The sequence below is a fragment of the Acanthochromis polyacanthus genome, chromosome 15, assembly GCF_021347895.1.
Source record: "Acanthochromis polyacanthus isolate Apoly-LR-REF ecotype Palm Island chromosome 15, KAUST_Apoly_ChrSc, whole genome shotgun sequence".
NCBI lineage: Eukaryota > Metazoa > Chordata > Actinopteri > Pomacentridae > Acanthochromis > Acanthochromis polyacanthus.
The window spans coordinates 26,048,816-26,076,391 of NC_067127.1; the positions used below are offsets into that span (position 1 = coordinate 26,048,816).

Consider the following 27,576-nt stretch of genomic DNA (forward strand, 5'->3'; position numbering starts at 1 on the left):
AACTTTTAAAAGTGCTGTATATGACATTGAAAAGAAGAATTTCAATAGAACATTATAATAATTGACAAAAACAAACTGGTGTGCCCTTTCACATTTCATTAAGAACCAGAAAGATTAAGAGCCAACAAAATTATTTTATTTATTATTATTATTTATTATTTATTTGGTTTCTTGCCTTGCTGAACACTCTGGACTGCACTCTCATGTTTACAGTGAGGTGTGGGAGGTTGCTCAGTCTCAGCCCAACAGTTTCACAGTGAGGGACCTACATCCGCATTCTGTCCAAACTGGATGACATAACATATTAGAGAAGGTCAAGAGAAGGTGAACCCTTGACCTCTACGGTGAGGGGATCTGTGACTCTATTATACAGTGGGTGGCATTTAACTCACATGGTTTGGTTCCACTTGTCTCCTTACAGCGAAGAGTCACTGCAAATCAATGCAAAGTTGTTCTGAGTGATCACCTTTGATGATAAAATGACAAAACATTTCCCTGCGGATGGGAGTGGTCTCCTCCAGGAAGACAATTCACCCATTTATAGGGCACAGGGAGTGACTGGAGGGCTTGGCAAATATGAAAATGACAGAAATCATATTGTGAATCAATCAGATCTCAACCAAACTGAACATCTGTAGAAGATTTTGGACTTGTGTGTCAGAAAGCGCTCTCCATCACTATCGTTTATGTCACCAAATGAGAAAATATCATTTGGAGGAATGCTATTCATCCCTTAATTAGAGTTAGTCTTGGAGAGTGAATGTCAAGGAGCATTAAAGCTGTTCTGTTAACACATTGGTGCCCCACATTGTGTTATATTTTACGATGGTTTTGCAGAAAATCTGACCTCTTGTATGTATATTGATGCTTTATTTATGTTCAAAATCTTCTGTAGAAACTTTAAAGGATCATGAACTAAAAAACCTTGGTAACCATTTATCTTAGTCACTAAAGCTGAGCTTTGAAACTTCTGTTTACTTTCTCCTTTTGAGACACACTGAAGACGCAATGAGAGAATTTTAAATACAGTGTAGCCGCAGGTCAGGCTTCTGGATCTTTGCATGGTGATTATACATGATGTAAAAAGACCAATTCTCTCAGCAATCTTGCATGTCCAAAACATTTAAGACTACACAGTTTGATTCCCCCCATGCATTTTGTGTGTTGTCAAAGTTAACTAAAATTACAGTAATGTACAGTCAGTATGAATTAAGAATTGTATGTTATAAAGATGAATGGCTGCAAATATCTGCATGTTCTTTCTACCAGCAGCTTTATAGTATCAGAGTGATGCCTGAAGAGTGAGTGTCCATCACAGAAGGAGAGACAGAACCAACTGTCGGGAAGCCCATCAGTTAGAGGCCACCACAGCATCTTCTTGAAGTCAGTACACAGCGGTTAATTGGCAACCAGCAACAGCAGCCTGCATTGTCAGCGGCCGGAAGACTAAAAAGTAAGAAAATTCAGCCCACAGCAGGAAATCTGCACACACTTATCAGCAGCTGACTGTATCTGACAATGAAAACAGATCCCATCTATTCCTCAGTCACATTCTGAGCTTCATCCATGAATCTACATGGTAATCGGTAAGCATAGCATTCAGCTACACAACAAGTCTCGCCTGACTGAGTCTTACCACAGCTGTATCCAGGGAACCAACAAATTTCATACAGCCTTCATAATACTAATCCCAGTCAAAAGACGCTAAAGACCGACAGAGAGGGAGGTTATGGGACCCACATCCGGTGGTGGTGCAGTGGGGAAGTGGATCGTAAACTGCTGCTTCCATCCCAGCATCCTGGGTTTGCAGTATATGAACCAAGGAACCAGAGGAACCAATAAATCCTAGAGTTCAACCCCTAGCTGCTCACACCCGGCCTGGGCTGGCATGGGATGAAAGGCCGCCTCGAAACCCTGGGCCCAACCACAAGTACACACACACACACACACACACACACACACTCATATAACCATGGCTTACCCCCACCAGCCCCCTGCCTGGACCCTGGCCCACAGCCCAGCGCCTATGGAGCGTTTATTAGAGAGGAGACTGAGCACCATGTGCTGCGGCCTGGACTGAAGGAATGTGCCTGGTCTACAGCAGATTACAGTGTGGAAGCATCTGCAGAGGAGGTACTTATTTGTGCTGCTTTGTGTACGAGTGTGGGTGTGTTTGTGTACAGTATTTGCATGCGCCTGCCTATATGGTAGCAGTGAAAATATGTGCATATGATGACGTATCCACATTAGAGCACTCTCTCAGTCTATGTGTTTGTCAGAAGGCATCGTATTAGAGATCTAAAATGCTGTGTATGCACTCACATGATTGTTTTTGCTCATGTACATGTTAAAATACGTGCCTGCATTTATGTGAACCTATGAGTCTGTTCATGTACATGTAGCCTACTGTTTTGATTATTTCACAAAATAGCTGAATTCTGGTTCATACTGGACTGTAAAGCATGTTAAGCGTACTGAACTTAAAAGCACACGTTTTCCTGTTGCCTTAAAAATGTGTGTTAACCGCACTTTGGTTGATTCATTATTTTAAAGTCATCTTATGAGCTGTGAAAGAAGTTGGGTTAAGTTAACTGACCTTGAGAAAAGCCCAATAAAATTAACTTGAAAAAATTCATCACATACACATGGTTACAAACTTGTTTTCCTTTTACATTCTCTAAGTTTGAAGAGTTCTTGGTTATCTAACACTGAGGACTGAGAGTCTCAGCTGTTGAGGACATTTTTGATCAGAGCCAGTACAAAGACAATCTGTGAGGCTGCTCCTGGTTACAGTCAAGTAAATTGTAAGTCTATGGGTGTAGGGGTGAAATTCAATATTCATCTTTTGTCATGGACTGAATTTATTTGATTACTTCTGAAAGCAACAACTCTAATTTAATTTAACATGTATTAAAAACACAAAATTCTTCATCATGTCTGTCTTGTCAAAGAACCAAAATCAATAGTCCTTTGGGAGTTTTAATTACTCCCCCCACCCCACCCCCACCCCCCCTTTTCTATAGATAGATGGATAGATAGATAAATAGATAGATAGATGAGAAAGAGAAGAAAAAGTGAAAAGAGAAGCTGACTGAATTCCTTTATGATCTTTTACAGTGTGAATGAAGCCCATAGTGAACTGCTTCATTTTCTCTGATGTTTAAAATGGTTTAACTACATGCCTAATTTAATCAAATTACGTTTACATTTATATTTGAACTCCACTGCAATAAAAAGGTCTGAAATGAGTCTAGCTAAAGACTGTGCAACTGCTAATAGTCCTTCAAGTAGCAGGCTGTTTAAATGAACAGAAGGCTTAATGAGTAGGTACACAAAAATCTGACATGCACAGGTCAATATTCCATCTATCCATTCTCTATACACCGCTTATTCCTCATTAGGGTCGCGGGTGGGGCTGGAGCCTATCCCAAGTGACTCGGGCAAAGGCAGAGGACACCCTGGACAGGTCGCCAGTCGCACAGGTCAATATTGCTCTATTTTTTTTAAAGACAGTTGTGTAGATAATGAAAGAGGGTCCTGGAAATGAAGTTAAAGTGTGTAAGATATAATCGAAGATGTTTATACCTTACACACCAATTGGTTTTAATGGCTCAATGGAGCATATAGCGTACTAAGAAAGAAGAAAGAATTTGTGAAAGCGATGAGGGAAATAAAGAAAATTTGTCTATGTCTTTGTAAATTGAAAATGGAAGATTTTGGAAAAAATCTGCAAAGTTCATCAGGCCTTTTTTTGCCTTTATTATAGTGCACATTGAGACAGAAGACATGGGGAGAAGAGTGGGGGAAAGACATGCAGTAAATGGCCGTGGGTCGGACTCAAACCCATAATTGCTGCGTTGGGGACTATAGCCCTTGTTTATGGGTCGCCTGCTCCAAGTGTTGACTTACAGGTGTGCCCCATCTGACCTTTTTAATCCACCTTTGAGATTTATCCTAAGTTCAGTGCATAAGTCTTGCACGTGTCTCAGCTGGACACCAAATCTAAAAGCTGAGCAGGTAGTGATGATGAACACTGCTGAAAGTCAAATTGTTGAACTAAAATGAATTGGCATCTTTTGTTCAGGCCGTCAGGACCATAAAAGTCCTGCTGCTTGAGTACTACATATTTCTGGTTCTTGTTCACAGAACTGCATTTAAATATGATTTCAAAATTCATATATGGACACTTTTCTTTGAGGGAAATCTGAAATGTAAAGATTTACATCAGGTTATTGTGTGTATTTCAACTCAACTGCAAACAAGTGGTGGAATGTTTGTTGCTTACATGTACAAAGCAACTATATGTACATATAAGAATAATATATTCTTATTTGTTTGGTTTAGACAGTATAAATGTTATTTGTACATGAAGAATCCTCACATTTGTAAGGTAGCAGCTGGTTAAAACAGACAAAGCAGAGGACAATATGTGCTGTTAAAGCCCAAAAAATTCTCTCTGATCACAGAGACACATCAGTGATAAACAGCTTTGGGGCATATACTGTGACTCACAAACGTACAATCCTATTAACAACAATCCACCAACCAATATACTGTATATACCTACTCAATTAGCATCCTGGCACTCTCATTTATGCTGTCTGGAATGTTCAGGCGTCAGGGTCAAAGTCGTATTTGCAAGAGGTGAGGCCAAACAAATGAGATTATAGCTGAATTAGCTAATTATCATCATTTCCATTCCCTAACAACCCGTAATATCTACAGCATAATGGTGCTTGTCAGGTTTATTGTTGTGTTTGTCTGGGCAGCCTTTGCCCTCTGGTCTCACCTGCTGAAACACATCGCCCATCCATTAGAATGCATTATGGAAATGAAATCTTTGTTGTTGTTTTTTTATACAGACCTTAATATGACAAGTTTTTTTTTCTGTGCTGGTGTTGTGTTATTTTTTTTTTAATAGAGAGAAGCGAGAAAGAGTAGGGATAGGCAACAAAGAGGAGAAGGAGGTATAGAGAAAGAGGGAAAAAAAGAGTACAAGTATATGGGTCTTCTTTCAAGGTTAGAGCAGGCAGGAATTTGTGAAGGAGTACCTATTACAGACAGACCTTTCAAAGGAAAATTGGACCCGTCTACCTTTTAAGGACGACATGCTAATTCATGTCAAAAAGGCTTTTAGTCAGGAGGACAGGGCCAGAGGAAAGGCTGTTGTGTTACATTCATATGGGCTGATGTGCACTCACTTCGAGGATATCGCAGGCAAATATTGATGTCAAGATTTGCTTTACAAGACTCAAGAAAAAAGCACAAAAGATAAAAGAAAAACATATTGTGTTTTCATTGCATTTAAATTGCATTTTATTAATCATTTTATTCAAAAACACAACCAAGGTTTGCTGCAAATAAAACCACAAATAATTGCTGTCCAGTGAAAAACATGTATCTTCAAGGTTACTGGTTTTTACACAGATGACTCAACAGCTATGTGCCATTTACAGGTACATACTGAGGAAACACGGATTCTGTTTAATGTCACAAGACTGATGCCTTGAACAATAAACAGGCAGGTTATTTCAAAATGTTTTACATAAAGTAAAGTGGCAGACAGGTAAAAAAAAAAAAGTAAAAAAATAGGTCAAAATTAAAGAGGGGTCAAGAAATCTTGCCTTTTTTTCACTAGCATGTATCAACATTGCTGGATCCAAGTATTCCCATAATGCCTATGACAGGTGATTCCATCATCATTCTAGTTCAATGATTACAGTTTATAAGATATCAAATACTTAGTCTCATGCCTAAATCAATATTACCTAGATGAGATGTACAGTAAATGGATGGAGCGCTGTTGTAGCTCTAGGAAAGTTCTGAAGATAGACTATCATAAATGCTGATTTTGACTATTTTATATCAATTCTTCAAGGTACAAGTAAATGATTTGTTTTTGAATTGGCACTGTTATATGGGATGGACATTGCTGTAGAATTCTAATTCACTGTCCAGCTGACTGTTGTAGACAGAGGAATCAGACCATGGTCCATGTTTGAAGTGACTTGTTTTTATTGGACAATGGAAATTCTTTTAAGAGAAGTGGTCTTATGATAGTTCTTTGTCTTCCATCTTTCTCCATATTTTTATATGATCAGTCAGGTAAAGTACTTGATGAAATTCAAAAATGGGCGCTTTCAGTGATAAACCTACAGAGAATATTCACCTATCTCTTCTTGTGCCCTTTTTAGTGCCGTTCAGCTGATTATTGTGAACATACACGGCCTGCAGCTTTAGTGCTTTAATTCAGTTTTTTCTTGTCTTCAGTCAAATAAATAAATAAATTAATTTTAAAAAAACCATTGTATGACTCTTGTCATTGCTAAAACGCAAACAGACACAGTTAGCAGCTAGCTGGTGATCATAGTGCAGCATTTAGCAGTTGAAGAGCCAGATATCATCGCTTTCTTTTGAAGATTTTTTTGTAATGTTTTGTACTATAAGCTGTACTATCGCATATACAAAGGAATAGTACTTTGCTTTCACACAATAGATGTGCAGATAATATACAGTGCCTTGTGAAAGTATTCGGCCCCCTTGAACTTTTCAACTTTTCGCCACATTTCAGGCTTCAAACATAAAGATATACAATTTTAATTTTTTGTCAAGAATCAACAACAAGTGGGACACAATCGTGAAGTGGAACAAAATTTATTGGATATTTTAAACTTTTTTAACAAATAAAAACCTGAAAAGTGGGGCGTGCAATATTATTCGGCCCCCTTGCATTAATACTTTGTAGCGCCACCTTTTGCTGCAATTACAGCTGCAAGTCGCTTGGGGTATGTCTCTATCAGTTTTGCACATCGAGAGACTGAAATTCTTGCCCATTCTTCCTTGCAAAGCAGCTCGAGCTCAGTGAGGTTGGATGGAGAGCGTTTGTGAACAGCAGTCTTCAGCTCTGCCCACAGATTCTCGATTGGATTCAGGTCTGGACTTTGACTTGGCCATTCTAACACCTGGATATGTTTATTTGTGAACCATTCCATTGTAGATTTGCCTTTATGTTTTGGATCATTGTCCTGTTGGAAGATAAATCTCCGTCCCAGTCTCAGGTCTTTTGCAGACTCCAACAGGTTTTCTTCCAGAATGGTCCTGTATTTGGCTCCATTCATCTTCCCATCAATTTTAACCATCTTCCCTGTCCCTGCTGAAGAAAAGCAGGCCCAACCCATGAGGCTGCCACCACCATGTTTGACAGTGGGGATGGTGTGTTCAGGGTGATCAGCTGTGTTGCTTTTATGCCAAACATATCGTTTTGCATTGTGGCCAAAAAGTTTGATTTTGGTTTCATCTGACCAGAGCACCTTCTTCCACATGTTTGGTGTGTCTCCCAGGTGGCTTGTGGCAAACTTCAAATGAGACTTTTTATGGATATCTATGGCTTTCTTCTTGCCACTCTTCCATAAAGGCCAGATTTGTGCAGTGTACGACTGATTGTTGTCCTATGGACAGACTGTCCCACCTCAGCTGTAGATCTCTGCAGTTCATCCAGAGTGATCATGGGCCTCTTGGCTGCATCTCTGATCAGTCTTCTCCTTGTTCGAGGTGAAAGTTTAGAGGGACGGCCGGGTCTTGGTAGATTTGCAGTGGTCTGATACTCCTTCTATTTCAATATGATTGCTTGCACAGTGCTCCTTGAGATGTTTAAAGCTTGGGAAATCTTTTTGTATCCAAATCCGGCTTTAAACTTCTCCACAACAGTATCTTGGACCTGCCTGGTGTGTTCCTTGGTCTTCATGATGCTCTCTGCTCTTTAAACAGAACCCTGAGACTATCACAGAGCAGGTGCATTTATACGGAGACTTGATTACACACAGGTGGGTTCTATTTATCATCATCAGTCATTTAGGACAACATTGGATCATTCAGAGATCCTCACTGAACTTCTGGAGTGAGTTTGCTGCACTGAAAGTAAAGGGGCCGAATAATATTGCACACCCCACTTTTCAGTTTTTTATTTGTTAAAAAAGTATAAAATATCCAATAAATTTCATTCCACTTCACGATTGTGTCCCAGTTGTTGTTGATTCTTGACAAAAAATTAAAATTTTATATCTTTATGTTTGAAGCCTGAAATGTGACGAAAGGTTGAAAAGTTCAAGGGGGCTGAATGCTTTCACAAGGCACTGTAGGTGTAGCATTTAACCTTGATTGTTTTGGACACCGGTCAAACCCATGTTGTCACATTAGGCACAGTCCCAGGTCAGGTCCTCTGCAGCATTTCTGCACATGTCACCGTTCAGCCGGGCATCACATCAGAACAACATCAACAAAAGTTGAAAAGATGTTGATTGTACATGTAGGAATGAGCATGGTGGCTGCAACTGACAATTTGACGATGCTTCAGGCAGTGATCTGTTCATTCGGACTCATGTTGCCAAGTGATCATAAACAATTACAAACCAGGTGTTGAGCTAGTCTTCATTGTTATCACAGTATAACTGGTCAGATTCTTGAATGGCAAGAATGATCCCATTATGTGAAAATTGAATTCAAACCCAGCGTTGAAGGGTGTCTGTCCTCCTTCATTTCTTTGATATAAGCAGCTAAGTTGCGCTGATGCTGCAAATATTTTTTCTGCAGCCTGACATGACAAGGCAAGTTTACAGGGTCAGCCACTTTGATTATCTTAATCTGGAACATAGTGGGGGATTGTTGAGTTTGTGATTTGAATGTTCGACTCTGAAATTTCAGGCCTAAATCAAATGCACCATCTGCTGCAGCAGGAGGCTTTGAGAATGGTTTACACAGTCTGTGTTCATGTCCACCCTGAACAAAATGCTCAACAGCTTTTTTCAAGGGCTCTGCTGTAGCATTCTACCATTCCTGTCGTATAAGGCAAACACCCTGGAAAATACAGTGTCAGGTTGCAGCTCATCCAGAGTCGTCAGTAGTCTTGAATACTTTTCCCTCTGCAGGATAATCTGATAGAATAGTCGAGGCTCTGCCACATTATGCGGCCTAAAGGCGGTTTTGGACTGCTGGGCCACTCCACTGTGAGCTGTGGACCTCCTGGGATCCTGTAGCTGTGAGAGATCAAACAAAGAGTTGAAGATAGATGGGGGAAGACACTCTGCCTCAGCTGATAACCTCCTCACCCGGCTGACACTGACAGCTCACACAGAGGAAGTTCTTCATGCATGTGCTCTGGAGCTGACACACATGCACACACTTAAACATTCACTTCACTTAACACTTTCTATTAGCTTTACTCTTAATTTATCCTTGTGTCTTTCTATTTTTCTCTCAGCCTTGTCATCTTCCTCCATCTCTACCTCCCCCTCTCTCTTTTCTCTCTTCTTAACCAGCCAGAAAGCAAAGGGTCTTTCATTTTTTCTGACACCCTTGTCCTTCAGCCTATTGATTGGCGACCGAGCCTGCGAGCCCCTGTCGGCTGCTAATAGAAAGTGAAGTTCATCAGCCTTTCCCTTCCCCTGACACACACACATACACACATGCTAACTCAGCCGTCCACCGCTCAGGGACCCTCCCGTCAGCTGACACCCGGTGATCTACTGTGGAAAGGCCAGCAAACTAACCTTTGCAGCACTATCCTTACTTCCTGTTTTGTCCCTGAAATCTTGTCTCATATTATATCAGGCTCTATTTCCCTTTTTGTGTCTGCTGATAACTTATTGCCGTATTTTGCATGCATTCAGGTTCAAATGAAAATTCTTGTCCTAAAATGAAGTTATTTTTACTGGTAAATTCTTAATTTTTGTTAATCATAAATCTAAACTATTATTCACTTTATCTGAAAGGTTGGTTGTATAATCAAAGAATTTAAATAGCAAACTGCGATATACATAAACATTGCTCAGCAATGTTTTGCTAAGCAAGTATCATATGACAATATTTTCATGCATTTGCAAGTTTCTGAATTTCAGAGTCTTTTACGAGGTGTAAAAGATTAATGCTTTGTAAATGTCAGAGGCTAAAAAACCACATGCAAAGTAAATGTAAAGACAAAACTAAAACTCAGCTAAAGATAAATTGTCATACAACTTAGTACACACAGTCAATGCAAAGATACAAATGCTACTCATGACTGTAAAATTAAGCAGCTTTGGTTTGTGCAGAACAACATGAAGCAGTAGTTGTTGGGAAATGTAAAACTGAAGAAACAGGGTGTTTCAAGTAAAATTACAAAGCAGGCTGATAGATTGAGCTCTGTAGCTGCTACATCTGTATAGTTAGGCACAGATCTCCACCCTGTAGGTCCCTGTTCTCTATTGGCTATTAAAATGCAACAAGCTGACATTTTTGGTCATTGAGTAAAGAGATTGTCCCGCATCATGATGAGTAAAACTGATGTAGCATTGAAGTCCTTCTTTCTGTTTTATTCATTGAGAATTCAGGTTCAGCTACATCAGTATCTTTTCTCCCTGATTGTTATAATTCACTCTAAATTAAAACTTTTGGATCGGAAGTAGAACAATTTAGAAAGTCACTTTTGAAGTTTCTCAAACTTTACTCTGGCCTGATGATGGGAATACATAGACTTATTTCATTTTAAAATTCTCTCAAGTGTCTGTTGAACCCAAGGTTGTTCATTTTGTCCTTTGTGGAGCCTGTAGTGCCTGAATTTGCAGATGGTTTTCAAGTGGAAGTTTCAAAAATTGCCTAAGGATAAAAGAATTAAACTACTAGTTGTGCTGGCACCAACACAAGCTGTAGAGACAAGACATTTAACATTGTTTTAATAAACATGTTAGCACCGTTTCCTATTTTATGTAAGAGCAATATTGGCATTCCTTTGGGTTGAGATGCTGACAATCTGGCAAATGTAAATGCAGTAGTGTCGCTCTTTTTAGGTCTGCTTGAGTGCTGTTCATGTGGCAAATGGATTAATCGGTGTGTTTATATTGAAAACAACTACACAATGATTTTCAGTGGTAATTCTCATTCATCAAGAGTGACACCTTAGTCATTATATTTACCTGGCAAATAGGTCAGATCAAGAATCTCTTAATATTTAAGCAAAAATTTATATTTTAAATATCCATGAGAACCCACAATAATGATTTTATGCGACAGACATGGCATACATGAAGTTAAAGTTCTTCCCTCATTTTCTCAGCTCTTTGTTTGCTTAAATGTCCAATGCATTTTTTGAAACCAGAAAAAAAAGGAAGAAAATCTAGTAAAACTTCTTAACCCACAAATTTTGCACTCAACATATATCACATAAAAAAATTATAGTGATTGGAGATGACTCTGTTATTACGCTGAGGCATGTTAGATCTGCTATATCTAGTAAGTGAGAGATTCTTAGTGTCAAAAACCAACAAGCTTCTCCCATAAGGCAATGATAGCTCAATGAGAAAAGCAATCCTTCACACTGTAATTAAAGTAGCCGCATTTAAAGCTTGGGTCTATGAGAGGGAGTCTGGGTATTTTCACTTCACGCTGCTTCTTAACAAAGTCTTCTCTGTTTTTTAAGGTTGACTCAATTAAACAGTGGCTAGTGGGTTGTTCATCTAAAACCAGAACAAATCAGGTTTGAGATGACAACCCTTATTTTGGTGCTGAATTAAATGTATAAGCTAATTATAGCTTACATTCTGTGATCGAGTGAAGAAGTATGGATGATTTGAACAGTCTGAGTTAGACAATCCACTCTTCATCACCATTTGATAATCACGCATAATAAAAACTTCATTACATTCCATACAGCAAGTGCATAAATCAATGCAGAACAATCTTTGTAAATAAAATGTTTTATTACACTGTAGATCCCTTACATTACAACAAGATCTCACTATTCAAACTACGAAAGGCACTTTGTAAGTTTACACATTGCAGGTTAAACAATGCCTTTCTCCAACTTTTGTTATTGGGAACTGACCATCCTCCCACCGGATTCTTGTGTTTCAGTGCTTTGGAGGAAACCACCAATCAGGACTGGGCTAATGTTAGCTCTGGGAATATATTCCCTCTAGATATAATGCCAGGAGGAAGGGTGCAAGTCAAATACATACTTCATATCGGCTTTTCCATTCTCTTCTTCTTTTTAAACCAGAAAAGATGTCCTAGGCAAGAACAGGAAAAGTAATTTTAATCTTTCCTAACGTTTTGGCCTGGTGATTCTCAGTTCAGTCAAACACAGTAAGCCAGAACCAAAGAAAATTTGCAGACTGAAATTACAAATAATAATAAAATAAACAAACAAGCAAATTAAACACTGTTGAGACTGTTTGGAAAAAGTATGCTAAATAATAATAATAATAATAATAATAATAATAATATTTTAGCGAAAACTAACTTTTTCACAAAATAAGCAGTCAAACACATGGCTGAGCATTTCTATCTTCAACTTGAGATTGCTGATAACCATCTAATAAATATGAATTCAGGCTTCTGGGGTTTTACACGTGACAAACTTAGCTTCACATCTAAGAAATTTTACAGTTTGAAGAAAACATTTGTTGTCCAAATATGTACGTAAGTTGGAATACATTTCTATTAAATCCAGTTTCTTTGTATAAAATCGTTATTTATTTTTTAGTCAATGAAGAAATATGGTTCTATGAATGACCTGTTATCGGTCTGTCAGGAGGCCAGTCCACCACTTTGCATTCAGACTAAAATAACTCAATAACTATTAGTTAAACTGGCTTCACATTTTTAACATGACCCCCGTCCTGTCCACAACATCACAAGGAGGCTAACACTTTTAGTTATTAGTGAAATCTTTCAACATTTACAAGATGGATTAGCACATAATTTTGCACATACATCCACGTTCCCCAGACACTAAATCCTAAAGAGTCTGATCTCATGACATTTACTCTAATGCCATCATGAAGTTGACATTTGTATTTTTGAGTGAAATAACTCTTCGATTACTAGATACATTACCTTGAAGTGTTCACATACCATTGCTCCCCTTAGGATGAATTATTAGCAATTGTGTCACTTCCCATTTTTTATGTCAAAAATTTAATTTATCCAATTCTTTGTTTCATAACTTCATGGAATTCCCATCAGTTATAGCAATGTTTTGTACTTAGTGGTAATCAGCTAGTGCTGGTAAGCTTATGTATTAAGCTAAGACAGAACATATTGAACGTTACAGCAGCTTATCATCAACTTGTCACTATTATTGTGACCCAATAATGCGTAGTGTGCCATTTATTCATATGAAAATGTCAGAAGTTATTATCTAAATTCACAAAATGTCCTAGAGAAGCCCAAGGCTCTCAAGAGTGCCAATTTACCATCACATCTGTTTTAATGAGCTCTTCGTGACTTGCTACGCTCCTATGACACCCACTGTGGCTTTGCTTACATTCTACAAGCAGTCATGGCATTATAGGACAGCATTTTCACCACTCACTAAGCAAGGTTTTTTCTCATGTATGAAATTTTCTGCACTTTTTGGGGCCATTCAAGCATCGTGAGCCCGGAGTGAAACTTTACTGGCTGAAGGCTAAGGCCCCACTTTGAAGTGAGGGAACATGGTTACTCATTTTCTTTCTTTTCAGCCTCTCCTCTGTCAGGTCTTAAGTCAAGACCAATGGCTCCTATTAGTGAGCGTGGCAGGCTTGCTGACAGGCTAGTCAATATCCATGAGAAGGCCACTTCATTAATGATCCCTACTTGCTCAGAGAGATGGAGGGGCCAAAGAAAGTGGCCTCTGACAGGCCACAGAGAAACACAAAGGGCTTGGACTACATTCTAAGCAAGACACAACAAAATAGTCAGAATGTCTGACAGCTGAAGGTATATTTTGAAGAAGATATATTCTAGGTCCATGTAAAAAAAAAGAAACAAGAAAAGATGAGAAGATAATCCTATGACAGCTTCAATAAACCAAAAGCGAGTAGTACTTTTCAGACAAAATGTATGAGGTAAGTAAGATGATAATGATGATCTTCCAGCAGTGTTGCCTTTCACTGCAGGACAGTGCAGATTTCCATGTTCAAACCACAGAATGAATGAGCCTGAGAAAACAACACTGTGTCTAAAAGCTGCTGCTGAGTTCATGCACTGATGCTTTTACATGTCTGATATATTTCAGGTAAACAGAAAAACTGGGCAATAAGGTGAAATAGCTATAACCCACCATCACTGAACACACACAAAAAAAGACTATATGCTGAAAATCAAACTTCATCCACATACAAAAAAAATGTCACAATTAGTTTATATATATATATATATACATATATATAAATTTAGGCAGGGTCTTCACTGTGCCAAACCCAGGACTACAAAAGGAATACAAATGCATATTTGCAACCACTGATTCTCGAAGAACCCCACTTGTAATGTGAATCTCTGTGGTTCCCAGAATTGTCAAGATTATTACCTTGCTGTTCTGTTGACCTTTGCAGACAAATTTGAGGTATTTTATTGTTTCCAAAGGCAGGCAAACTCCAGGTTGAACAACAATTAAGCTGAGAGATCCAGACAGATTTTTCAAGCAGCTACATTTTAACACTGACTAACATTTGAGTACAACAGGTATAGCGACTGTAAAAGTTAAGATTTTTTTGATAATAGGTTTAATCACTGACTAAAATGTCAATTTGTGCAAATTGTGTATATTATTCAAATATTTTCTTAATGACTACTATTTTATGTCCATGACAGGCAGTTTCCATTTTCCAGTTTATGAAATCCTGTCCAATGAAACAATAACTTCTGTTGTACCTCTGGTGATGTCATCATGTCTACATCAATTCCAGACTCTTATTTTGGATTATCAATGAAGATCCCTGGAAACAGTTCCCAAATAGTGTCTAATTCTGATAACTGCTTGCACTGTGTAAGCCTGTGTCAGGCCAGCAGCAGCTGGGCCTAATTAAGTGCTATTCTGTTGTTTTTGTATGTTCTCTACCTCTCTCCCTTCTTTAGGCTTGGCTCGGCAGGCAGGAGTGGCAACAGGTGTTCCCTATCCACAATCATGATCAGTGGGCGAGGGAGCACCTGGGAACGGCTCAGCAGATCTTCGCCACCTCCTTTAAAAGCAGACGCCACTCGCTTCTCTGTGCCAGATCGTAGCAACTCCTGTAATCTTTCACCCGATTACTTTACCACTATTCTCACCGTTGTTGATCCAACTCCGCTCTTTGCTCCTCTCTCCAGTCACCGGTTCAGCCGCTCCAGTCCACACTTTGCCCAGGATCGCCATTATCACTCCGTCTGTCGTTTTGTTTGAGGATAGTCAGCTGAGACGTTCCAGCCATCCGGCGTCCTTTCCACACACCGATGGTTGCCCTGCACCCGCAGCCATGCAGACCGCCGGCCGACTGCTTACACCGCTCAGCCCTGGAACCCAGTCCGAGCATCCTGATTCTTCCGTTGTTAAGTAACTGAGAAAAACCGATTGTTTGCCTGAGACAAGAACTAGTATGAGAGTAGCCTGTAACGCTTGATGATTTCAGTTAATGTTAGACTTCACCTATATGAACTCTTCGATATTGAGAAACGCCCGTAACGCTTCGTATTTTGCTTCGTTAGTAAATTGTGGTTTCATACGTATTTGATGATCCTTTCGATTTAGAGATTTTGTACTAGTGAACTCGTTCTGCAAGCCACTAGTGTGCGCTACCTTTGTTGTTACTTGTTTTCCCTCGTTACTTCCTGTTTCTCGTCCCATACTTGGGAATTGTAGTTCTTTTGAGAAAAGATTAAATTTTATTCCCATAAGACCTGTTGTCTGTCATTTCCTGCGCCTGAGCTCCTCCACAAACCATAACAGCCTGAACTCAATGAAAAATGTGTTTGGTAGTTTTTAATTGCTGAACTCTCTCTGCTCTCCCCTAACCCTTACCGGTCGAAGCAGACAGCCAACCCCTCTGAGCCTGCTTCTGTCAGATTCTTCCTGTTAAAATAGTGTTTTATTCTCCCACTGTTGACAAAAATTAGGCTTCTTTCTATAGGCTGTCCCTAAAGGACATAGGAAATCTTCCAAATATTAAATATGGCTATTACATTAAATATATATTTGATTAATTATCAAATGTATAGGGTTACGGAAAAAATACATATTTTCAAGAAATGAAATTTTTAACAGCATTTTATTCAATACGTAATTTTTTTCTATATTGAATCTAATATTCAATATAGAAAAAGTTACATACTGAATAACATGCTGTTAAAAATTTCATTTCTTGGAAAAAAAAAACAGTTTAAGATCAGTAAATTCAAGCATTGACTTTTGATTTACCATCATGCGGGCTGAATAAAGAAATTTAAGTAATGAGTAAATTTGTGTGCAAAGCTACCTAAACAGAGTGAGCATTTCTTATTTTACATGATAAATATTCCAATAACAGATCCAAAAATTGTGGTCTTGAACTTTGTGACAGATGACCTGTCTGTGGGTCCACTCAGTGCAATAATCACGGCATTCAGGCTATGCAAGACGGATTTATTCACCACAGAGCCACCAGTGAACATAAACAGTTTCTTCCTTTGCCTGGCGCTACACCGGACCTCGTCCGGTTGACAGTCTCACTCTCGTGCCTGCCGCTCCACAGGACCTCGTCCGTTAAGCTGTCCGCTCCACCGGACCTTGTTCCGACCACTGTCCTCCACTCGTGCGTCTTCGGTTGTCCTCTCTGTCTGTCCGCCTTTTGTCCTCTGCTCCAGCCTGCTAGTGCAGAGATAATCAGGTCAGCCTAAATGGTGCCAGCTGCGTTAATTGACCTGACGCTGCTTCCACACACTCTCCTCCACACCTCTCTCCCTTGCAGCTAAGCTCTCCCACAGCCATCGCCACATATCCCCACCGCCCGACTTAGACCGGGGAGCCATCCGGCCGAACCCACTCCCCGCTCCGAGGAGCGGGAGAGGAAGTCATCCACAGCCATCTGTGCCCCTGGCCTATGAACCACTGTGAACTTAAACGGCTGTAGATACCACCGTGTGATTCGGGCGTTGGCATCCTTCATGCGGTGGAGCCATTGGAGAGGGGCGTGGTCCGAACAGAGGGTGAATGGGCGTCCCAGGAGGTAGTAGCGCAGGGCCCCGACCACTCACCTGATTGCCAAGCACTCTTTCTCCACTATGCTGTAGCGAGCCTCCCTCTCAGACAACTTACGGCTGATGTATACTATCGGGCGGTCGACGCCCCGCACCTGCTGGGACAAAATGGCACCCCAGCCCTCTGTTTTGACGCATCAGTCTGCAGGGTAAAAGGGAGAAAGAATTTAGGTGTGTAGAGAGGCTCCCCACAGAGGGCTTGCTTTATCCTCTCAAACGCCCGCTGACACTGCTCCATCCACTGGACCGGATCTGAGGAACTCTTCCGAGTCATGTCGGTCAAGGGGCTGGCCAGGTCCGAGAACTTAGGGATGAACCGTTGATAGTAGCCCGCCAGCCCCAAGAGCTGATGTACCTCTTTTTTGGACTTGGGCTGCGGACAGGCTGCGATCGCTGCTGTCTTGTCCACCTGTGGGCGCACCTGCCCGCCGCCCAAGTGGTGGCCCAGATACCGTACCTCCCTCCGTCCAACCGCGCACGCACTTCTTCGGGTTGGCTGTCAGCCCCGCCTATCTCAAGGACTCCAGCACCGTGGCCACCTGCCGCACATGCTCCGCCCAGCTATTACTGTGGATGATGACATCATCCAAGTATGCGGCCGCGTATGCTGCGTGTGGCCGCAGCACCTTGTCCATGAGACGTTGGAACGTGGCTGGGGCTCCGAACAACCCGAATGGAAGTGTCACGAATTGGTACAAACCGTACGGAGTGGAGAAGGCCGTTTTTTTCCCTGGACTCCGGCGACAGGGGAATCTGCCAGTAGCCCTTGGTCAAATCTAGTGTCGTAAAAAAGTGAGCAGTGCCCAGCCGATCCAGGAGCTCGTCGACCCTGGGCATTGGATAGACATCAAACTGTGACACGTCATTCATCCTGCGGTAGTCCACACAGAACCGTATAGACCCATCCTTCTTGACGACCAGAACAATGGGGCTACACCAGGCACTGTTAGACTCTTCTATTACTCCCATCTCCAGCATTATTTTCAATTCCTTCTGAACTAGTTTTCTCTTATGTTCAGGCAGCCTATAAGGACGTGAAAAAACCCTCACACCTCGGGGGGTCTCGATGTGGTGCTGTATGAGGTCTGTACGCCCTGGCAGGGGAGAAAACACATCAGCAAACCACTCCTGCAACATGGCAATGTCGGCTTTTTGGGACTGCGAGGGATGGCTTTCAAAGGGGAGTGAGGTGGAACTGCCCGGCTTTGGAACCTCAGGCCCTAACTCATCTCTCTCCTCGACCACAGTCACCAAAGAAACCGACTCCGCCTCTCTCCATGCTTTTAGGAGGTTGAGGTGGTAAATCTGTGCTGCTTCTCCCCTGTCAGAGCGTGCTACCTCATAATCCACCTCCCCTACTCGTCGTGTGACCACGAAGGGTCCTTGCCACTTGGTGAGTAATTTTGAGCTAGAAGAAGGGAGTAATACAAGCACTTTGTCTCCCGGTGAAAATCGTCTGAGCTTTGACCCTCTGTTGTACAGGCGTTGTTGTCGCTCCTGGGCCTTTAGCAAATTCTCCCATGAAAGCTGCCCAAGTGATTGGAGTTTTGCTCTATGGTCCAGGACGTACTGAATTTCGCTCTTACTTGGGCTCTGACCTTCCTCCCAGTTTTCTTTAACCAGGTCCAAAACCCCACGTGGCTTCCTGCCAAACAACAGCTCAAAGGGAGAAAATCCCGTGGAGGCCTGGGGCACCTCCCGCACTGCAAACAGCAGAGGGTCCAGCCATTTGTCCCAATTGCAGCTATCCTCATGAATGAACTTACGAATCATGTTCTTCAAGGTCTTATTCAGACGCTCCACCAGACCATCAGTCTGTGGGTGATACACACTAGGCCGAAGAGACTTGATGCCCAATAATTCGTAGAGTTCCCGGAGTGTTCGTGACATAAACGAGGTGCCCTGGTCAGTCAGAATCTCTTTGGGGATTCCAACTCGGGAGATGACCTGAAACAGTGCTTGAGCAACACTCCTTGTGGAGATGGTGCGCAATGGCACTGCTTCAGGATATCGCATCGCATGATCCACTAGGACTAACACAAAGTGATATCCTTGTGCACTCCGGTGAAATGGCCCAATGAGGTGCATGCCAATTCTCTTGAAGGGGACCTCCATCAGCAGCAATGGGCGCAAAGGCGCTCGTGGGATGGCCGGTTGGTTAACCAACTGGCATTTGGGACAAGAAGCACACCGCCGACGGACATCTTCCCGAATGCCAGGCTAATTGAATCGGGCCATAATCCGGTCTAGTGATTTTTCGTACCCCATGTGACCAGCCATTGGGTTGTAATGTGCCGCCTCGAAAACAGTTTCCCGGCAGCATTTTGAGACCGCCAATTGGGTGGTTATGTCCCGCATCTGAGCATCATGATTCACTCTGTATAATCTGTCTCTGATCAATGCAAAATGTGGATATGTAAGTGCTGTGCCCGGGTGCACCAGCTGACCATCAATCTTTATCACTTGGTCAAAAGCTGAGCACACAGTATCATCTCGAGACTGTTCCAGAGGAAAATCTTCCATGGGGTGGAGGTCAGGAACCCCCGGAGCCTCCTGACGAGACCCCCCGGGCTCCCCCTCCCCGTCTGCAGTGTCGGATGACCTCGCGTCGCCACTGAGCACAGCACACATACCACATGTCCCTACCTCTCGTGAGCGCGCTCCCACACATTTTCCCACTGCTCGCTGAAACCCAGGCCAATCCGTGCCCAAAATAAGGGAGTGCGCAAGGCGGGAGCTAACCGCGGCCTTTATAACATGCTTTTTTCCCTTAAATATAATTTCCACTGGCACAATAGGATATTTGTGAACATCCCCATGCACACATCTTATCCTTACCCAGGATGCCTCCACCAACGCCCCAGGTCGAACCAGATTTTGGTGAATCTGGGACTGTTCACAGCCCGAATCCACCATAGCCTGGTGTACACCCCCCTGGATCCTTACCGGAACGCTGTATGTCCCACCTGGACCGGGAGAGGGTGCTGGCGGGCCGGCAACCCGAACCACCTGGTCGACCTCCCTGAGTGGGCACTCTCGGCGGGTGTGGCCAGGCTGCCCGCACCTCCAGCACTCCTGTCCTGATGTTTGAGGAGCCCCCCGTGAGTTGGAAGCAGCATCTGCAGCAACTGGAGCCTGGTGGGAAGAGGAAACATAAGGAAAGTTAATACGGGGAGCCGGAATAGGAGCTCCCGGCGTGCGAGGCGCCCCCGTGGGCTGGGCCGCTGACTTCCTGCGTGGCGTCGGTGGAATCACTGGAAGCATCCGTCCTTGGTCCCCCGGATGAGCAGCCAGATGGTCCTCGGCCAGCGTCACAGCCATGGTCAGGTCCACTGGACAATGGCACCTCACCCAGTTGCCAATCTCCGTCGGAAGCCCCTCCGTAAATTGCTCCACCACCACCTTTTCCAGCAGCCAATTCTCCCCTGCGGTCTCCCCCGGCTGCAGCCACCTGGCCGCCGCATCTCTCAGCTGCTGCACGTACACGAACGGGCGGTCGTCCGTCCCCAGCCTGGTGCCCCGGAATCGGTGACGGTGGTCCTCTGGCAAAAAGCCCAATCGGTCAAGAACCGCCTTCCGTATGTCTGTGAATCTTCCCTGGGACGCCGCCGGCAGGCTGAGCGCAGCAGTCTGGGCATCCCCCGTTAATAACGGAAGCAAGCGCACTGGCCACTCCGCCGCTGGCCATCCGCAAGCCTCTGCCGTCGCCTGGAACATATCCAAGAAGGACTGTGGATCGTACTCCGCCGTCATCTTCTGCAGGGACACGCCGGAGATGGGGGAGGAGGAGGGGGCCGAGAAGTTAGGCATTCCTCCCGACCGGGACAGCACCCGCTCGAGGACGCGGGCCTGCCTCTCTGACCGCTGGCGGAGAGCATCAAGGTGTAGCTTATGTAGAGCCACTAGCTCCGAAAGCATTGCCGCCAACTCCCCCAGCATCTGAGCCAACGCCCCCGCTGGCTGCACAGGCTCTGCCAGTGGCACAGACATCTTATTGCGCTGAGTGCCGTTTGGGCGCCAATGTGACAGATGACCTGTCTGTGGGTCCACTCAGTGCAATAATCACGGCAGTCAGGCTATGCAAGATGAGTTTTCATTCACCACAGAGCCACCAGTGAACATAAACAGTTTCTTCCTTTGCCCGGTGCTACACCGGACCTCGTCCGGTAACCAGTCTCACTTCTGCCCGGCTCTCCGCCGGATCTCGTCCGGTAAACAGTCTCACTTCTGCCCGGCTCTCCGCCGGATCTCGTCCGGTAGACAGTCTCACTCTCGTGCCTGCCGCTCCACAGGACCTTGTCCGTTAAGCTGTCCGCTCCACCGGACCTTGTTCCGACCACTGTCCTCCACTCGTGCGTCTCCGGTTGTCCTCTCTGTCTGTCCGCCTTTTGTCCTCTGCTCCAGCCTGCTACTGCAGAGATAATCAGGTCAGCCCAAATGGTGCCAGCTGCTTCCACACACTCTCCTCCACACCTCTCTCCCCTGCAGCTGAGCTCTCCCACGCCCATCGCCACAAACTTGTTTTGCATAGTCAGACCACTCTCAAGTGCAGACATAGGATTTACTGGGTGCACCTCATTATCATTCTACTATACTGATTAAAAAAATTATTTTTGGTTTGCATTTCTGTGAACCAATCACAATCATCTTAGGTAGGACTAAGAGCAGGCATTCACTCAAAACAGTAAAAGTGGAATTGACTTGGCGCGACATTTGCACACAAGGAGGTCATTAAAATGGATACTTTACAGAAAAGAAACAAACAGGACTACTTTACTGTATGTATGATCCATATCCTTGGTGTTTAGGTTGCTCCATGAGGTTGTTGTTTCCTGCAGTGAAGTGGATTTTAAAAATGGTAACATGAAGATATCAGAAGGAAAGAAGAAAGAAACTGAATGTGAGATCAATGGGAGTATGCATATTGTGAGTCAAAGTAGACACAAATGGACAAAATTTGGTGGATGAAAAGCATATCAGTTAGTATTAGGGGTGTAACGAAATTTCGTGCCTCGAAATTTCGCGAAATAAAAAATGACGAAATAAAATTCAAAGACGCACGAAATAAAAACACGAAATAAAAAACGCAAAGGGGCGCCGCGCATCACTGAGACTGATGATTTTTGACCCTCCTCACAAACCGTAGCAAAACAGTCGCTTCAAAGCGGAGGAAGATGAGGTTGAGGAATTAGCTGACGCTCCTTCGTCAAATAAGTCTGTTGTGTCGACCTATTTTGGCTTCCTATGTAAACGACGAGAGAACGGTGAGAAGACTGCGGATAAAACAAAAACCGTGTGCAAAATATGCCGCTACAGTTCGCCGTATACTGCAGCGAGTTCACAGTTCAGACATTTATAGGTCTAGACTGCAGCTCCTAGGACTGCTATTTGTTTTCTTTTCATTCAAGAATGTAGATATCTTGATTGTTACAACAACAAAGCACTTTTTTATTGAGATTTTATGTTTGTATTTGCACTGTAGTCTAAATAAGGGGAAAAAACTACAATTTTCTTTTTTTTTTAAAGCGCATTTATTTTGGACTGATGCAGCAGCATTTTTTGTATGTCTGCATAAGGTAAAAAATAAAGAAAATGAGATTTTTGCATAACATCTTACTGTTGGGGATTTTCTTTAATCTTTTTTTGTATCGTTAGTATTTCGTATCGTGAGCTCTCTTTCGTATTTTGTATCGTTTCGTGAGTTGACCATTTCGTTACACCCCTAGTTAGTATCATCACTATGACTTCACAGTATCATAATCTGCTTGGCAGATAAATGACAATAAACAGGGAAACCTGTAGAAAAAGAATATTTTTGGAAATAATTAGAAAACAGCTGGACTGGTGTTTGCTCATGAGTCATGTTGAAAGAAAAATTTGGTCATAAGAATCTCTCTAACATTGTGCAATCTGAGTTTTCATCCTCCCAGCCCGCAGCGCTAAGCCAGTAGAGAATTGTGGGAGAATGACAAGGAATTACAGCAGTTTGGTTGCTTGTGGGATTGCAGAAGTGATATGGTTTCCTACAAGCTATAATACTGTGCACTGTACGCACTGGCAGCACATGTTGTATTGAAAGAGAAACTGATAAACCTTTTCACTGGATCACAAGTCGTTTAGATAAGTTGCTCTTTGCGAGCCTCCCTGAGCACACATCCTTTTTCACACAAACACAAGTCAGTTACACACCCACCTGTCTTTAGTCCTTGTTTTCCGTTATGTCGAGGCGCTCGTCAGCAGGTGTGTGTTCTGTGGGTGAAATGATGTTTCTGCCCTGGACGACATGGGAGAGCTATCTGTGTAATAGAATTATCTGGAGAGGCCACTCAAAATTAACATAATACAGACTCAAAATGTAAATTGTCTTTCTGTGAAATGTAATGTGCATACGAATCTGCTCTCTTGCTCTTCTCTGTCTTATCATCCTGTCTCTCTCTCCCGCTCTCCCTCATACACTTTCTCTTCCTTATTTCCTGTTGTAGGGAGCTGATAAAAATCCTCTGTGTTGATGTGGACGCACACACTTCCACACATTTTGGGTGCAAATACTTGAGAGGTGTGTGTTCCGCTGACACGTGTGAAGCTAAATGCCAACGTACCATTTAAGAGAGAAAGGGCAGCAGCACATCCAACCTTTGTAGTGTGTCATTCAGCGGTGTTCACAGCCGTTCACATATAAAAATGAGGTCTCCTCTGTCCCGGGGAGCAGTGGATCCCTTTCACCCCATCAGGCAAAGGAGAGGGAGGGATGTTAACAACCGCACAGACATCTGTCGAAAGGAGAGAGGGGTGACAAAAAAAGAACAGGAAAGAATTTTTCTCATTTTTGTGTCCTTTCGTTATCCCTGAATTTAATTGAATCATGTGGCAGTGTTTGAAAATGAATCCTACTTTTCAATTTCTTTCTCAATCTCATACTTCATTTTTCCTTGTTTCCTGCATCCTTTTTTTCCTTTCATCCTTCCTGTCACACAGCAATGATGAGCACTTTCAGAGTGTTCAACTATTGCATTTAGCCATTCAGAGAGTTTGATAAAGCTACAATCTTCCCCCCCGCCTTCGAATTACATGGTAAAGGGAAAAGGCCACCTCTTTGTCACTAAATGCCTCTCCCATTCATTCACATGACAGCAAAGTAGTATGTCTTTTCCCACGGTAAAATGCCAGATTTGAAAGCCTTCTATTCGATTAATGTTTAGAGTAAGGTTGTGTGCCACCTTTAATCCTGGAAGTATTTTCCAGTCAAATAAGAGTCTTTTTAATTTGGGGGATGGGAAGGTGCATTGGTGGTGGAATATGAAACATTTTCACGATATGTACTGTAGACTGGAGTTCCACCTCTAATGTATAGATCTTGAATACTGATGGCTTAGAGTGTGCATTCATGTTTTCTGTGCATGCTGTTGTTTAAAAGGTTTTATACATGAAGATATGAAAAATGAGAAATAAACAAGGAGTTGTTTAGCTTTTACAAAAATCCAAATATATCACTCATAGAAAAGAAGAACAGTTTTTTTATGTTTGAAAGTCTACTTAATGCCTTTAAAAGATTATATATATATATATATACATACATATATATACATATATATATATATATATATATATATATATGTATACATATACATATATATGGCATGCCGTTTAGGAAATTATATATATAATGAAAGTCGATATATATATAATGAAACTTGATATATATATATATATATAATGAAAGTTGATATATATATAATGAAAGTTTATATATATATATATATATATATATCAATCAACTTTCATTATATATATATCGACTGTCATTATATATATATCAACTTTCATTATATATATATATCGACTTTCATTATATACATATATCAACTTTCATTATATATATATCAAATCTTTTTTTCCTACCGAGCCCCGGAAGGGACATGTCCGTATGGCGAAGCGACAATGAAGGACACTCACCCGGACGACAATTTTATTGAGTTTTATTTTGAAATCGGCCTGAAATACACAGACATTCAAGCAGTGCGATGCGCTAAGAGTCTGCCATGCAGACCAGCGATCCTGATAATGGTAAGTTTTATTTCTCCAACATCCTGCTGTTATCCTACTATGAATACGCTAGCTACAACAGTCCCACATCAGTATTATGAACGTTCCGCCAGCTAACGCGGTCCGGACACCGGATCAGTGATTAGAGGTTGGCTTTGCACTATTGTTTGCCAGCCAGTTAGCCGCTGGTAAGCTAACAAGCTATGAAACAACTCCTTATAAAACCGGAGGAAAGCAGCAGCAATATTTCAGTCCAAGACCTGTATTCAGAACCTCCCACGCTGTTACACAATGACCCATTATTCATATTACTGAACTATATGGTTATCATTGAAATTTCCCTTGAAGAACCAGTGAACTCTTTGCGAACACATTTTAATTTATGTGTTGATTATGTTTCGTATCAGTAATACAAGTCTAAAAAACTGATTCAAATGATCAAGTTAACACAATGAAGTAAAGAGTACTGGTAATCTGCAGCTATTTTCATAATTTCAAGGTAAAATTCTGATGTGTGATTTTCTAGCTTTGCAGATGTGGAAATCCAATGCACTGATTTCTTATACACAGATGCTTTTGGTGTTTTTTGTTGTAAAATAAAACAAGGCATTTATCACTGTTGGAAATTATTACAGGTATTATTTGTAACACTTTCTAACATTGTATGGACAAAGCAATAAATCAGTTAATGGATAAAATCATTTGTATTACAGATGCTATCAACAGCATGTCTTGTTCATTTTATTTAGTTGTCGGCCTTGGATGATGAGGTCCAGTTACCAGGAGCTCTAGTCCGCAGCTTACTGGTTCCATCCTGCAGCTCCTCCACGCTGTCCTCCTCTCTACAGACCAAATCAAGTAAGATCTGTTTAGACTATGCAGACATCAACATGATCAGTATGTTATCTTTTGACCCATCCTAAAATCACAAAATAGAACATTTACTTTAAGTTAACAGTGTTTATGAAAATAGAAAATAATTACTGACAACTAGTACTTTTTGGTGCTTTTATGCAGGAAAAGGGAACCAGGAAGCTGCTGTGGATCCTCTGCAGTATCTGGAGAGGTCAGAGGAACGGTTCTTGGAACAGATCGGAAGACACCAAGACGTGACCTCTGCCATTCTCCAGAACATCCAGAAGATGAATGAAAACCTTGGTTGCACTGATGGGACGCATGGTGTCGGTGCTGGAGCAACTGTCCCAGAATTAAACTGCATTGTTGACTATTGGCTTTTCTAGAAAATAAATCTTTTTTAGTACTTCACCTGTTTTGTATTTTACTCATGCACTTTGGGTGAATAAACAGAAATTTGTGATGAGAGATGCAAATTTTTGTCTATAATCTAGAGAGACTTTATTCAGTGTTCAGTGCACACTTTTGTTACACACATTTTGACAGATAAGCAGTTGTGCTTTTCAAGCAGATTTTAGTCAGAAACATCAGTAGCATAGGTTTTTTTTTTACTGTTACACCAATCTAGGTAGATAAACTGCACTACTGCAGCAGACATATTATTGAAATGTGCTTCTATTATGTGTCTACATACACTGCTCACAAATAGTTATTCAACTTTTGGGTGAAATTGATGGAAAATATAAAAAGTGCATGCTTTAGTGATATATCATAAAAGTAGGGTATTTAACTAGAAACATGCAATAGTGATTATTGAATCAAAAGCTAACAACAGTGGAGGGTATGTCACAATAAAAATGTCTCAGTTTGGACAGAACAGCAGCCTTCAGCTGAAATCCAGTACAATTGTGTCCCACCAGTGGTGTGATCATGGATGTGTCCAGGCAGCAGCTGACCTCTGCCTCGTAATTAGCCTTAAGACCAGCTATAAAGATAAACATAGATATTATCATTATCATCAACATATGGTGCAGTTGTTTAACCTTTAAGCTATGTAGGGATGCAAATGTAGTCGAAGCTAAGTAGCTAAGCTAATGCTAACACGTTCAGTGTTCAGAATCAAAACATCTCTAAAAATTACCTGTTTTCTCAAACGTAGTCGCCGTTCCCTGTGACAACCATGAAGACAGATAGATAATCACAGAAGAGCTCATCTGAAGAGCAAATGTCCAATAAGGTTCCTGTTTTTGTTTGCCATGTCCTTCCAGGGCTCAGTAGGAAAAAGTCTGAATATATGGAATGAAACTTTGAATAGATGGAATGAAAATCTGAACATTCTATATTCCGACTTTCATTATATATATATCAAGTTTCATTATATATATATCAACTTTCATTATATATATATATCAAGTTTCATTATATATATATCAAGTTTCATTATATATATATATATATCAACTTTCATTATATATATATATATCAACTTTCATTATATATATATCAAGTTTCATTATATATATATCGACTTTCATTATATATATATCGACTTTCATTATATATATAATTTCCTAAACGGCATGCCATACATATATATATATATATATATATATATATATATATATATACCGGGCTTTGCAAAAGTTCTGTTACACGGTTTCATAATCTTTAGAGACG

General features: G+C 41.6%; 1 protein-coding gene across 28 annotated transcripts in view; it reads right to left on the reverse strand.

Annotated features, from left to right (window-relative positions):
* Window positions 1-16,370: 16,370 nt before the first annotated feature.
* The window catches only part of LOC110961245 (uncharacterized), a 557,011-nt gene continuing 545,805 nt past the window's right edge, over window positions 16,371-27,576 (reverse strand). For 19 of the 28 annotated variants that reach the window (XM_051959615.1, XM_051959632.1, XM_051959631.1 and 16 more), the window contains one exon: window positions 16,506-23,771. In XM_051959615.1, coding sequence (XP_051815575.1) covers window positions 19,222-20,991 — 1,770 coding nt within the window. In that variant the 5' untranslated portion in view covers window positions 20,992-23,771 and the 3' untranslated portion in view covers window positions 16,506-19,221. The other 9 variants (XM_051959628.1, XM_051959625.1, XM_051959624.1 and 6 more) reach the window with 9 other exon arrangements.